Consider the following 14,727-nt stretch of genomic DNA (forward strand, 5'->3'; position numbering starts at 1 on the left):
TTTTTATATTAAAAATATTAATTAATACATTACTTTATATTTTTTTATTATTTTTATATATTAATATAATTTTATGTTTAGTTTAATGTGAAATATTTTATTAAAATAATTTATTCTTTTATGTTTTAAAAACTGTTTTGCCAAAAAAAGCACTTTTTATACTTTTTTAAAATTAAATAAAAACATAAATAAAAAATAGGGCTTTGCCCTTTTCAATTTTAAAATTATTATTGCACTTTTGTTTTATTTTTTAACATTTTCAATAAAAAATATATTTAATAAATTTTTTTTATGCACATATAAATACAAAATTATTTTTATATGAAATTAAAAACCAAAAAATTTCATTTGCCGCTCAAGCTTTAATTAATGTCGCACGTCAGGGAACTCGGTCTCGGACTGAAGCAATTTTGTCATGCCATCACAGTAAATGTCTTCTAGCATCGCACAAATTCACCACACCAAAACTTTAACATAGCCAACAAACAAAAAAGCTTTACGTCCAAATATGCTCAGCGGCAGAGCAGCAAACAAACAGCAGCACTGTAAGCAGAGAAAGAGAAAGAGTCTTATTATTTATTGCATACAAATTTTATAAAAAATAACTTAAGTAGTTGTAAAGAAATAGTAAATATTTAACTTATATAAAATAATTTTTTTTATAATATTTTCAAATAATATTAAGTATGACTTCATTTAAAATTCCTTTTTTAAAATGTTTTCACCACAACTAACAGCAAATAACAGTTTAACTAATGTGTTTAACAGCAGCAGCAATAGCATTGACAGCAGAGGCAGCATTGGTAGCAGAAGAAATGTAGTTTATTATTATTAAAAGGAAATGCAGAGGTAAAGACCACAAGAAAAACCAAATACAAACCACAACAAAAAGCAAATTTTTAACTTTTTAAGCTTCTGTTAACCACAAATTTTGTTTTATTTTCATTTTTTTATTTGTTTTTGGTTTACTTTTGGCAATGTAAAAGGTTTTCTTATAGTTTAACAGTCTCTTTGTGAAATGTTGTATTTGTTGTTTATATTTATTTAATGTATTTACTTCACACTGTCAGATATATTTTTCTATTACAAACAACTCTGGTAAAAAATTAAAAATATAATTTAAATTCTTATTGAAAAACTCTATTTCTTTTATTTGTTTTTACATAAACTATTTTTTTCTTACATTCTAAGTTATGAGCTTAATAATAATTTATTAGATGTATAAAGGAATTAAAACAAAAACGAACGAAATATATTGTTTAAAAAAATAATTTTGATAGAAAAATGTAAGTGAATTGAAAAACATTAAAATATAAAAATCAGCTTAACCTTATAATCTATCTAGAAAAATTAAATTCGGTTATATAAGGCAATACTGTGACGATAGCCATATATGGGTATGATATATGGCGAACGATGGAAATGAATGCAAACAGAATTTACTGTACTATATTGGAGACAAAGGTAATACGAAATAATGAATTTGTCGTCGATTAAAAAATTAAACAAAAATATCTAAGCATAGCTGAACAAAATTGGGCAAATGAATAATCCTCAACATCGACCTGGTTCAAATTGGACAGGAAACGTATCAACTTCAACTGTTTCAACTAAGGCGTAATCAACTTAGTGCTACGGTATCGGTGCTAACGGGTCACTGCATACTATGAAAACATGCTATTAGACTACTTCTACCCTATAATGATTTCTGTCTGGGATTTGGCTCAGCGAATAACGAAAAAACGTTAGTCCACCTCAAGAGAAGATTTAGAATCTTTGGAGTCCCTTTTCTAACCGATTTGACGGATCTGTCATCCTGCAAAATTAGGAACTAGACCAAGTTTAAAGACTTGTCAGGTTGGTTTACCTTCACTTGAATGGAAGAGTCGTGCCTTTCGGCGTTGTTCGTACGTCGATCTCTTGTCTATGTATGAGCAACGTTAATCCATGGTATCAAAACGGGCAATTATTTGTGCTAAATTTGGTATTTGAGCACAAACACGCCAACAGCACTTCTTTAATTTGCTAGTTTGGCTGTTGCAAATGGGATACTAACATTTGACAAACGAATATCAGGGTGCAGGATGCCTGCCTGGTAAGCTCGTTCGACCTGCAGTTGCTCGAGATGTCTCTATATCCAGGTACCCATCCGATCTAGACACTGAAATCAATATACTGCAAAAACGCTGTTCAAAAAATATTTTCTCCTATATCTGTTGCTTGGCAAAATCTTGGAAACATCAATACTACTATGTAAACATTTTGCATCTTATCGTAACAAAGAACTAATCTTTTCTTGAGTTAAATATATATACTGTTAGTATTATCATAAAATAAAATAAAATAAGTTTTCACACCATACAACTACAACAAATAAAAAATAAAATAGCACTCTAAGTTAGCTCAAAGCTTACCAAAATTTCAACTATAATAAACCACAAAAAAAGTAACTTCTTAAGGATACAATTGTAAGTCATAAGGACCTTCTACTCTTAAAAATGCAACAAAAGACCAAGGCTCAACTATAAAACCAAAAACAAAAAACTAAAAAAAGCACACCACACACAAACACCGAATTATTAAAAAACTCACCACAGAAAATATTCATTTGCTGAGCAAAATGAAGCAAAGCAAAGCAATATCGCAAATGCATTTATGACCACTCAAAAACATGGCCTACACATCCATATCCGGCATTTGTCGGCAAAAATTTACTACGAAGCAAGAACTAGGCGCGTAAATTTCTATTTTTTATATTTTTATTTCCATTTTACAATAACAAAAAAAGCTTGTTAGTATATGCTTTAGCCGTATACAGGGTCTCACTTACAAGTGTAACAAGTAAATGTATTCGATTCAGCATAATAACGATGATGCTCAGGGAATGTCACTCGATAAGAGTGAGGCTAACAGAAGTCAAGGGAAATGAATGGAAAGCAAAGCAAAGCGCATGAGCCTCCCCAAAGTACATAAGCACCAACACTAACGCAATTTTGCATAAGTACACACATACATAAAGAATGTGAATTGTTTGTGGTTTGTGTGAGTTGTGCGAGTTGTGTGGTGTCCTTGCTGACATTAAAAGTGAAGTGGGCGGTTTCTAGTGAGTTATAGTGAGTCAGTCGGTTTTTGTTTACCGTGATAAGCGACCATTTCGAAGTTGTACGTCTTTTGTGCAGGATGTGCGCACGATTGAGAAATCATGCTTTGGGGATCAAAATTTTTGGAGGAAGAGGACTATTACGCCAAGCTTGTGACGAAAACAAAAAACAATTGTAATAAAATAAAAAAAAATTATTCAAAATAAATAAAATAAAATTAAATTCTAAAAGTAACTTTACATATAAAATAAATTGTGAATTTAAATAGAAAGTGTATATATAAATAAATAATGCGAATTAAGAAAAAGAGTTATTTTTTTAATACAATAATTAATTTTAAAACAATAATTATTTTTTATAAATTTAAATAAATAACCAATTTTTATAATTATCAAATTTAGTTTTTTTTTAAAAATTTTAATAATAAAAAAAAATTAAATAAAAATATTTTTTTTAATTTATAATATAAATGTATAAATGTATGTATAATATAATGTATAATATAAATAATAAATATTAATAAAATAAATAATAATATAAATAATAATATAAATAATAACATATATAATAATATAAATAATAATATAAATATATAATATAAATAATGTGAATAAAGAAAGAGTTATTTTTATAATACAATAATAAATCTTCCTAAAACAAAAATTGTTTATTATAAAAAATTATCAAAATTTAAAAATTATAAGAATAAAATAAAATGAAAATTTTTTTTTAATTTTTTATAAATTTAATTTAGTAAAATAAAATCAAAAAAATTTTTTTAATTTTCTATAAATTAGAATAGAAAATTAATAAGATAATATTTTTATTAATAAAATGACAAACATTTTTTTTTTTAAATTGCTATAAATTTTAATAAAAAATTAATAAAGAAAATTAATAAAGAAAAAATTAATAGTACCCGAAATTTATTTAAAAAATATTTCTCTTATATTAAAAAAACTATTTTAAACATTTAAAAGGAGATATGTGATTGAACCTTTCGATTGAATACAAATTAAGTAAAAAGTATCCGGAATTTATAATTTGAAAAGCATGCCTAAAGATATTATCTTTGATAAGCAGATATTATATTATCTGTAAACATGATTTTTCATTGGTAAAGATAATATGAAAAAATGGAATATACGTATATATACATTTTATTGAAAAAGTGTCCGGAATGGAATTAGTATTTAAAAGAGCTTTAAAAGTATCACTATTTACATAAGTTTTTTTTGCAAAACACTCAATTGAATATGATAGATCAGCAGATAGTGAATATAACTTGAAATGGTCCTATAAGACCTATATGTCTTCCATGTCTAACATTAAAGAAAATTAAAATAATTAAAGAAATAAAGAAAAGAAAAGAAATAATTTAAGTTGATACCTCAATAAAGCTAAAAGAACTCTTTAAAGAATTGAATCAAAAGCTGGGATATGTTTATTGTAATCAATTTCCTTATAGTAAAGGCAACAAAGTAATAATTCAAATAATTCCGGACACTTAGTATACAAAATGTGCATAGTTTTAAAAATAAAATATTAAAATAACTAAATTCTAAAAGAACACCTAAAAAACTGAATGTAGTTTAGTTATTAACAATTAAGTTAAGTAGCCAGTTTCTTCTAATATTTGGATGAAACGAGTTATTAATATATACTACAACTATAAAAAATTTTTTTTTATAAAAATTAATAAAAAATAAATAAAAAATAACAAGGATAAATAAGTATCTCCAGTTAAATTCTTCAATTTATTCTTAAATTATTGAATGGATGATGGCATTAAAATAGAATAGAGAATGGATGACTATGCTCCAACGAAAAATGTGTTTAAAGCGATAGTTTGAGGAAAAAGGCATAGAGATTAAGCATGCATTCGATGAAGTGATCAAGTTGAGGAAGCACTAACCGCATTTAATGTACGAGACTCAAAGAGCGCACGAAGCAGAAGAGACATGCTGCATCAGACGAATACCCGGTAACAGGTTATGAATCCGTTTTCAATTGCTGCGGACGATTACCACATAAACACCCTTTTTATTAAAAAATATTACTTTTTTAATAGTAAGTAATATGATCCCTTAATAATATTATTAGGGATAATAATATTATTAATATTATTATTATTAGTATTAATAATATAATTAGGATTAATATTACACTTATGGCTGCAATGAAAAATGTAGGATATATATCTCAAGATAATGTTATTCTTTTTTATTTTATTTTAATTGAATTTATTCTTGAATTTATTTACGTAGCAAATTTATTATTAATTAGTTTTAAAAGTCATATAGAAATTATCCAATATAATTGAGCTCACATTAATCAATTGGAAACAACTGCTCAAACCTATGAAACATGATCATTGGAAATATGTTACTTGAAATTGAAAGATTAGACATATTTGAATTTGATAGGTGCAGTGAGTATTGCCATAAAAATAAATCTTCAATTCACATACCTAACATATGTACACGTAGTCCATTGTCCTGCTATGAAACAACAAAAGGTGCTTTCTTATTTAATCTTATTTGTTAAACATGACAGGTAGTTCAGGTATTAAAAGAGTTGACTGTAGAAGACTCCCAATTCAATATATTTTGCTTAAAACGAAAAAACTATTAAATTAAGGTAGTATTAAATGTAGACTGCGTTCTACTTTATATATGTCATATATCTAACATAAAGATGAATTAAAGAAAGACTAACACATCATTATGCAATACAGCTGCATAGTTACCGAATATAGCAGTATATATCTTTGATCTTCGGACATATCTTTGGCAGTTAATACAATTTCGTTTAGAAATGCTATCGCTGACTCAATAGATAACCTCTTACGCTAACTTTTAGACTACTTTTGGCGCATGACTACAGATATCAACAAATGCCAGATGGGATACTGTACCTCTTTCCTAGTCATATGATTTTCTTCGCATTTTACAGTATCTGTTAGTCTTAGCATCATTTAATTCTCTCTTTTAGGCACGGTATATATCTAATAAGAGCGTATAGACTTAAGAATCTAAACATTTCACTCGACCTTTCATTGAATCTGCAAATAATATCATCCTTAAGCTCCATTTTTGCAAGAAAATTGTTAACAAATCAGTAGTTAATATACATTTAGAATTATTTAGAATAAACATGATCACTTGTGTTGTTGCTCCGAATAAAGTGTTTATATTACCTTAATCTTTGTAAAAATTTAATAAGAAATCTAATAAGATTCTGTATCATAACAGCTAAATTAACGAATTCCAAGTCCACAAAAGAATAAAAATTTCATTGAAAGACTTTAGCCTCTGAGAAATGCATCCCATCTGGGGCATGCATGTCAGAGACTATATACAAAGCATTCAAAGGTATAGTTTAAATAAGCTCAAGAGTTCTGGAAATGATAAAGATTATGTTGTCAAACTTGAAGATCATAACTTCTGTTTTTAGGGATAACAAGTGGGCGCTGCGGAGTTACTACCACAAAAAGAGGTGCAAACTAACTGAAGTAAACTATGCCTTATTATTGAATGATTGTTGAAAACATCCTCATGTACACAGTAAAAATTTTTAAATTGGAATAGTTACGAGTTCACTCATTTAACAGTATAATTTATGTTGTTGAAGACTTGTGTCGAACCAAATAAAAACCTATTAATTGGTTTTTATATTTATTTTATATTTATTTAATAAAAAGTCAAGTTTGCTTAACACCTTCTTTAGGATGGAGTATTATTTGAACTTTTTATCAAGAAGTTGTAATAATTGGAAGCATATATCGGTGAAATATATTTAGAAACTATATAGAATAAATATAAAAAATATAAAACGTACTAATAGTTTTATATTTCGTTATGTTTTATTATATTATTTAAAGAAACAAATAATACAGTGAAACATTATTTTTAAACTAAAACAATGCATTGACTTATAGTACTTCTCCGCAACCTTCATGAATAAAATCTACGGAATTGTTTTATCCACCATAAATTAAAATTTTTTAGCTAACTTGAAATTATACGGTCTTTTCCGCCTTTGTTAAAGCTCAATTTAGAGGGCTCCAAAAAGCTTTTAGCAAAGACCGTAATCATTACGGTATTTTCAAAAGCTTTCTCTTACGGTCTTGGCTTAGACCGTAACACAATCTGTTTATATTAGAAAGACCGTGAATTACGATCTTTGCAAATGATATGAATAGCACTTCAAATATAAATGGATAATGCAAAAAATTTTTCTTGTAATTTATCAACTATCTAAAAATTTTAGCATTCCACTATATTTATAAATATGATAAATACTTTTTTAACTACAAGCAAACAAAATAAAAATAAGATGTTTGTTTTTAAACTCTACTTCAGCAAATTATAATATAAAAATTCTGTTTATCGTCAAAATTTAATTTAAACTCTATTTGCTTCCAATCATCGGTACACCTTATTAAATTTCGAATGTTTACGGTCTTTTCAATTTGAAAAACTACATGACCGTACTTCTTGTATAAGGTGCTTAATAAAATTGTATCTTTTAACTAAAATTATAAATATATATTAAATAATTATTAAAAATTAAAATAAATACAAACACAATCGTTTGTTCAACTTCCCCATTATTGCTTGTTTTGATTTGGAAGAAATGTCAAATTGACCGTTAGACTTGGCAGCACTTTTGGTTTTAGTGCGGTAATTGTGTTTTTCGTTGAAGCATTTAACGGAAATATTTGCAGAGATAGCAAATTACAGTTATACACTTTTATAAAATAACAGCAAATTTACTAATATGAAAAAATAATTGTAACTTTGTTATCAATAAATGTTATATGACTCATTTTTGCATACAAAATCTCAAACGCATATGAGATTCATTGGATCAATTAATACATTGAACATACTCTAAATAAAAGCTTTTCATGGCATTTTGACAGTTTGAGAAAACTGTTTTTGATATATTTACAAAAAAAAGGTAAACAAATGTTTGGTGGTTGCATTTTCTTGAAAACGATGCACTTCTTTTTGGAACTTCTACTTCCCAAAAATAAATTAATCGAAGCTAAAAACAAGTTTTCAGTTTAAATTGTAAGGTTTAAAGGTATTTTTAAGCTGCATCCAACATTTTTTTGTCACAGGCCAAATGTCAAATCAACAGGCAAGTTGAAAAATCAGCTGTTTGAAATGAGAACAAATGAATTACAACGAATGTAAACACTTTGAAATGACTTGTTCTAACCTTAAAACTGAATTTTGTATAAAAAAAAAACAATTTAATTTCGCTGAAACGAAGACAAAATTAAGATTTTTGCAAAATTAAATTGTATCGGAAAATAGTATAAGAAGTACTTTTTCAAAATCGCAAAGTTTAAATTCAACTTGCATGTCCCACTTTGAAAAACTTTTGATCTGGTCACCTTATTTTAAAATACTTCAATTTTTTTCATTATTTTTGATAACGAAAATATTTCAAACTAATAAAAAAAATTCAAAAAAAATTTCTGTGAACGTTTTATAAAGAATTTTATTTTTTTTTTCACTTTTTTATAAAATAAATTCGTTTAAAAGGTAATTTTGTATTTGAGTTTATTTACTTCTCACTTTAATTTCAGTTTGTACACCACACTGAACTTCAAAAATACAATAATTTATATAGCAAATACATTTGATATTTGTTTGCTTCTTACTTCTATTCGACTTATCAACAGTTGTTGTTTGTGTTACCTGTGCGAAAGCAGTGACATAAGTAAAAGAGTGATAAGTGTGACAAATAAAAGAGTGTTTGATATAAAGAACATCAAAAAAAAACAAACTTAAATGAATGGAGGAAAGACAAACCAATATACGATGTGTAAGTCCAAAAAGTTGAAAGCAAGTGAAACCGAAGCTGAAGCTGAAGCCGAAGCGATTTCGCAAGCAGTCAGCTATGGCTGTATGCGGCTACACTACTTCCGAAGCTGATTTGTTTGCTTTATCTTCTCTGTTGTGTGTAGTTGTTTTTATCTTTAACTTTGATTTGCTCTCGATTCGCTTTGACTTTAGTCGGTTGTACTTCGGTAATGAGTAGGTACGTGATTTTATATTATTTTTTTAAAAAATGTCTGGAATTAATGCAAAGCTAATTGCTGCGGTTTTTGCAAAGCCTTTGTTATGGGATCAGAAGAATAAAGATTATTACAATCGATATATTTCGGAAAAGAAATGGAATGAAATTGCCAAGCAATTAAAAACAGATGGTAAGTAAGAAATTATTTAAAAATCTTAATATTTATCTTTAAAAATATTTAAAAACTTTATTTAAAATGTTTCTACGAATGATGCCTATGTCGTTGTTGTAGCCCGCAACGATCTGCGTATGTAGTCCCTTTTGGGTTCACTGAAAGGTATTTGATTGTCGAACTCGACGTGTGATTCCGGGATGTAGACCCATTCCGACTTGTGATTTACTTTTACAAATTTTTACATTATCGAAAGCTACTTCATTTTGAAGAGTTATTTTTCTACTGATAGTTCATGGTTGAACTATTCTACCTAACTAATATATGCCTTATTAGCTGTCAATACATGTGATAACTAATGCTATATACTATACATTAATATTAATATTGTAAGTATATTTTTTTACAATTACAGTTAATTGGGTGCGAAAGAGATGGAAACAGTTAAGAGACACATTTAGACTTGAACTAAAAAAACTTCCACCCCAACAATTAGATGATCTAGGCGCTGATGAATCTTACTCCTCATGGCCCTATTTCAACCATATGCTCTTTATTAAAACTCAAATAAAGAGTCGTAAAGCTAATTCTAATTTTAGTAAGCAAAACGTTATAAGAGAAGATTACTCAGTAAAAGATGTTGACTTTAATGAATATGAGGACAACAATAGTAGCAATGATATGGAAATTCATATAGCTGAAAAACAATCTATGAGTAATAAACGTAAATATTATGATACGGAAATATCGCTTGATGTGGAAACTCTTAAAACTTTACCAGAAACTCAAAAGAAATGTAAAAGTTATTTCAATAAATATTCAAATATTAGAAATATCGAGGAGAAGAACATAAAAGAGAAAAAATCGAAAAACAAAATTGATAGCAATGATGAAGATATGGCCTTTTTTATAAGTTTATTACCTCATGTAAAAAACATGACTCCACCTCAAAAGCTCCTTTGTAGAATGGAAATACAAGCTACTGTTTTTAATCACGTATATGGAAAAGGTTCCTCGTCCTCTTCAATAACACAACATACCTTATCTTTGAATGAACACAACACTATACCAATATCATCTTATGCAAATACCAGAGTGCATATGAGTATGTCAGGTAATAATGAATGTGATCGCGTTATCACATCTCCAGAACGACAAACTTCGTCCGTTCCTACACAATATCCTTTTGTTGAATATGTATTTTCACCAAAACAAGAAGAGCCAAATAATTCAATGTAACAAATTTTTTTTACATACATTTATGTATAAAAATGTATTAGAGAGGTTTCGAACAGTAGTGAACTACAACAACAAAAATTCTTGTTATTTTATTTTAATTAATTGAATTAACTGAGTATAAGTCAAGTACGACTTTAGATCAGTTGGCTAATGAACGCTGACTCTGCACTTCAAATTTGGCAGGGTACGAGCTCAACCCTTTGTACAAGCAATGTCAAAAAATTATTTACGAATAATTAAATACAAGAAATAATTCCAAGACCAATAATGATGGGTATTTAGCAAAACTTGAAACAGCTGTATGGTCAGCCAAAAATTTAATTAATTAAAATAATATAAAAAGAATTTTTGTTACTGTAGTTCACTACTATTCGAAACTTCTCTACCAAATATACTAGTTTCTATTAAAATAGTCACTTCCGTCATAACTGACGTTAAATTATAACTTACTTATACATAAAAATTTATTTAAAAAATAATTATTTACACTTAAAAAATGTAGAATGTTGTTGTTGTAGATCGCAAAGCTCTATAAACTTAAAAGGGATTAGAAACAGTAGTGATAGTATGAAAGGGAGAGGGAATTATTTAGGAGTAAGAATGGATTTGAAATGAATGGGATTTTAAGTATAGTATCTATTCCTCTCATTTTACAATGCTAAACACGATCTATCTGTCTCCATTTTATTTTTTATTAAACTTATTGATCTTTGGCTGCTAGAAATTCATTTTCCTAAATGCTACAAATTTTTAAGGTTATATTTTATTACAAATCCTTGTTATAGTCTTGCTCATAAAACGCGGTATATACAGTGTCCTATGGTCTCATATATGAGTCTCGATGGAGTTTCGGCTTCAGCTTTAGCTTACGTTTCAGGTTTAATTTACATTTCAGCTTTAGCTTACGTTTCAGGTTCAGCTTACGATTTAACTTGAACTTACGTTTCAAATTTATTATAATTTTACTCTTATATTTGATCCTCTTATATTTAATCTTCAATTGTTTGTCGCTGACATATGATAAATGTCTACAGGAAATTCTCCAGAAAATAAAGTAATCTAATGCTCATATACTCTTGAGCAGCAATCGCTGACTACAGTTACTAGTAATATCAGAAATGTTATTTAGCAAATATAGTTAAATAACATTACGCATAATTAAGCTACTGTCCTAGCTACAGTTGTTATTTTTCTTTGTTGAGAGGGGAAAGGGGTTATCTATCGCCTAGTGACACCACTGCTGTGAATAATTTTCATAAACTAAAGCAAGACATAACTAAATATTCGAGGTTTTCGTTTAAGAGCGTAACTATAAAACTAAATTATAATTTGCTATGTGAACAAGTTCTTAGTGAAACCTGCAGAATCTGCGAAATTACAATTACTTATAGCGTTTGAATAGGTTGCTATTCAAATATATTAAAATTATCGATAAAACTATTACAATTTTAAAATGACTAAATATTTATACATTATCGGTTAATATTCCTACATTGGTAAGCCCCTAAATAACACCATAAAATATACTAGGAATTGTAGATTAAGTGCAATAAAATTACTTTACGTCCGTTTGACTAAATTTCTAGAAGTAAAGAATCGAACACAAGTGTTCAGCAATAAACGAGAAGTTAATTTTAAATAAAATTTCTTGATATGAGGAGAGCAAATAAACATTTGTTAATCAAATGTTTACTTGATAACGAGTTTCTGTAAAACTTACTTTTTTATAATAAAAATTTACTTTATAAATTCATATATAGGAGCGAATTTCTAAACGTTTTCATTATTCAAAAGTAATGCCATTTATGTGAAAATAAATATGTAAATTATTTTATTTGTTGACATATTTTTTTAAAAAATTTTATAGATCTTGAAAATGATTTACTTGTTATATATAGTATAACACGACTTTTATACTATGTTAGGTCATAATACAACTTTTTAATCTGTAGTTAATATATTGCTATATATTTCTGCTTAATTTTTTATGCTGAGTTTAAAATTATGAAATTTATAATAATATAAAAATATTCTATTTATATAAATATAATAAATTAATATATAATTACATGTATGGGAAAAATTAATTATCTATAATAAATAATAATATGAACATATATATATATATACATTAATTAAATTTATTTATTTTTTAAATAATTATAATTAATTAAAAATAAAAAATATTTTTTAGATTTCTTATATATTTATGCTTATAATTTACTTTCAGTGAAGACTATACTCTAGTTTTTGAATTCATCTTTTCGAGCAAATGAGTGCCTTTTAAAGTTAAAGTAGTACTTAAAAATCGGTTCTAATTTTATAATATATTATCAGTTGATAAAAATATGGCGTTAGTGTTTATTTTTTGAAATTTTGTTTTTATATGAACAACAATTTAAAACTATTTATAAAACTTACATACAAAAAAGTTCAAATAATAGTGAATATTAATAAGTTATAAAAAATAATATTTAATAAGAGATCCATAAAACAATTGAAGATATTAAAACTATATAAGATTTATTTGACAATTTTATTTCAAATTGCATATATTTCTGTCCAATATTATTATGTGAATAATTTAAAAATTATTGAATATTACAATTCCTTAATATTTTATTATTTTATTTATCTTAAAAAATTTTTGTATATAAAAAAGTTATATATATTTACCAGTTTATATTATGATAAAATATCGTGAAAATCGTTAAACCTACTTTGAACGGCGTGGATTTGTTTTGTATTTCTATACTAACTTTCTTCCATTTTACATTTTATACTTTATCATCCACAATCCACTTCTCATGTCTATTATAAATATGTGCTGCCAGACCAAGTGGTAAGAAAATTTCATATTATATTAAACCATAAATATTTTATATTTCATTTATCGTTTTATATAAGCATATTTGTTGAGTATTTCCCTTAATAAAATATTTTTAATATATTATATTTTTGCATATATTAAAAAAATAATTTATTTCATATATAAGTTTAACAAATCTGTTCATTTGGTAACATAATTTTTTAGTATTAATTTCTTCCACAATGTAATCCACATAATTTCTACAACTTCTATTAAATATAATCTGGTAGCACTATTACTTTGTGCGGCAGAAAAATTTGCATTCTCTTGTGTGAATTCGTTTAGTCGACGCCCGTTTCATTAAATTATAAATGAAAAATTATATTTTTTATTAAAATTTATTACAATAATATGTTTATAAATCACTTTGAAGTTGTACTTCAAATATAAATTTACAAAACTATTTGTAAACAGATTTAAAATAGAAGGAGTAAGCAAATATTGTGTTAAAATAAAATAAAATTCTCTACATGCAAAAAAGTGCACTTGTACCAAAATTTTTCCTTTCATTATTTTTATTGTTTTGATCAAAGTAGACAAAGTGAAAAATTTTAAAATGAAGTTTATTTGGTGTTAAATTGAAATTCAAAAATAATTATTTTCTTTTTAAGAAAATAGTAGATTCAAAAATTTAACAAATTCTCATATTTATAATATTTTCGCGTTTTTTTTATATTTCTTTTTGTTACAAAAAAAAGTGCGTGTGGAAATTTGTAAATAGGCGGCGTGAAATACTTTTTTATTTCTTTCTAAAGTAAAAAAGAAAATATTTTGGCGGCTTTGTTTTCTGTGTTTAATAATTTTCTAATTTATTCCTTCTTTTTCAGTTGTATTTCAATCAGAAAAAAAAAGAAAATTTAAAAAATTTGTGTTTGTTTTGCGAATTTGTCGCAGAGCGGCAATAAATTTTGTGTTTATATATTTTTGTTTTTTGTAATAAAAATCATTTATGACTAACTGAAAACAAAAACTAAAATATACAAAAAAAAAATTGCTAAAGACAGCGAAATTAACTGCAAAGAAAAGCGTATAGTGCAAACGGACAACACAAAAACAACAAACACGCGGAGTACAACGAAAAGGGAGGGGAAGGGAAAGGTTGAACAAAATTTTGTCAGTTTTTTTTGTACAGAAACGGCATTAAACATTGCTACAAGACGCCAAAACAAACGGTAAGTTTTTTCTTTCAAATTTTCATATTAATTATCTTTTTTCGTTACTCCTCCTCCTCCTCTCTACAACGAAACTAAATAGTTAGTATTTTATGATTTTGTTTGGTTTATCGTATTTTCTACTATTTTAAATGTGTT

The 14,727-nt window shown here is 26.4% G+C and overlaps 1 protein-coding gene across 2 annotated transcripts; it reads left to right on the forward strand.

Annotated features, from left to right (window-relative positions):
* Positions 1 to 8,730: 8,730 nt before the first annotated feature.
* On the forward strand, positions 8,731 to 14,526 carry LOC119679069. Of its 2 annotated transcripts, XM_038091221.1 has the most exons (3): positions 8,731 to 9,327; positions 9,725 to 10,423; positions 14,245 to 14,526. In XM_038091221.1, the coding sequence occupies exons 1-3, from the start codon at positions 9,189 to 9,191 to the stop codon at positions 14,352 to 14,354; spliced, it is 948 nt and encodes a 315-aa protein (XP_037947149.1). In that variant the 5' UTR covers positions 8,731 to 9,188; the 3' UTR covers positions 14,355 to 14,526. The 2 variants fall into 2 exon arrangements, with proteins under 2 accessions (XP_037947149.1, XP_037947148.1); XM_038091220.1 differs by lacking the exon at positions 14,245 to 14,526 and having other exon boundaries at positions 9,725 to 10,550.
* Positions 14,527 to 14,727: the final 201 nt, after the last annotated feature.

The sequence above is a fragment of the Teleopsis dalmanni genome, chromosome 2 (genome assembly GCF_002237135.1).
Source record: "Teleopsis dalmanni isolate 2A chromosome 2, ASM223713v2, whole genome shotgun sequence".
Classification (NCBI taxonomy): domain Eukaryota; kingdom Metazoa; phylum Arthropoda; class Insecta; order Diptera; family Diopsidae; genus Teleopsis; species Teleopsis dalmanni.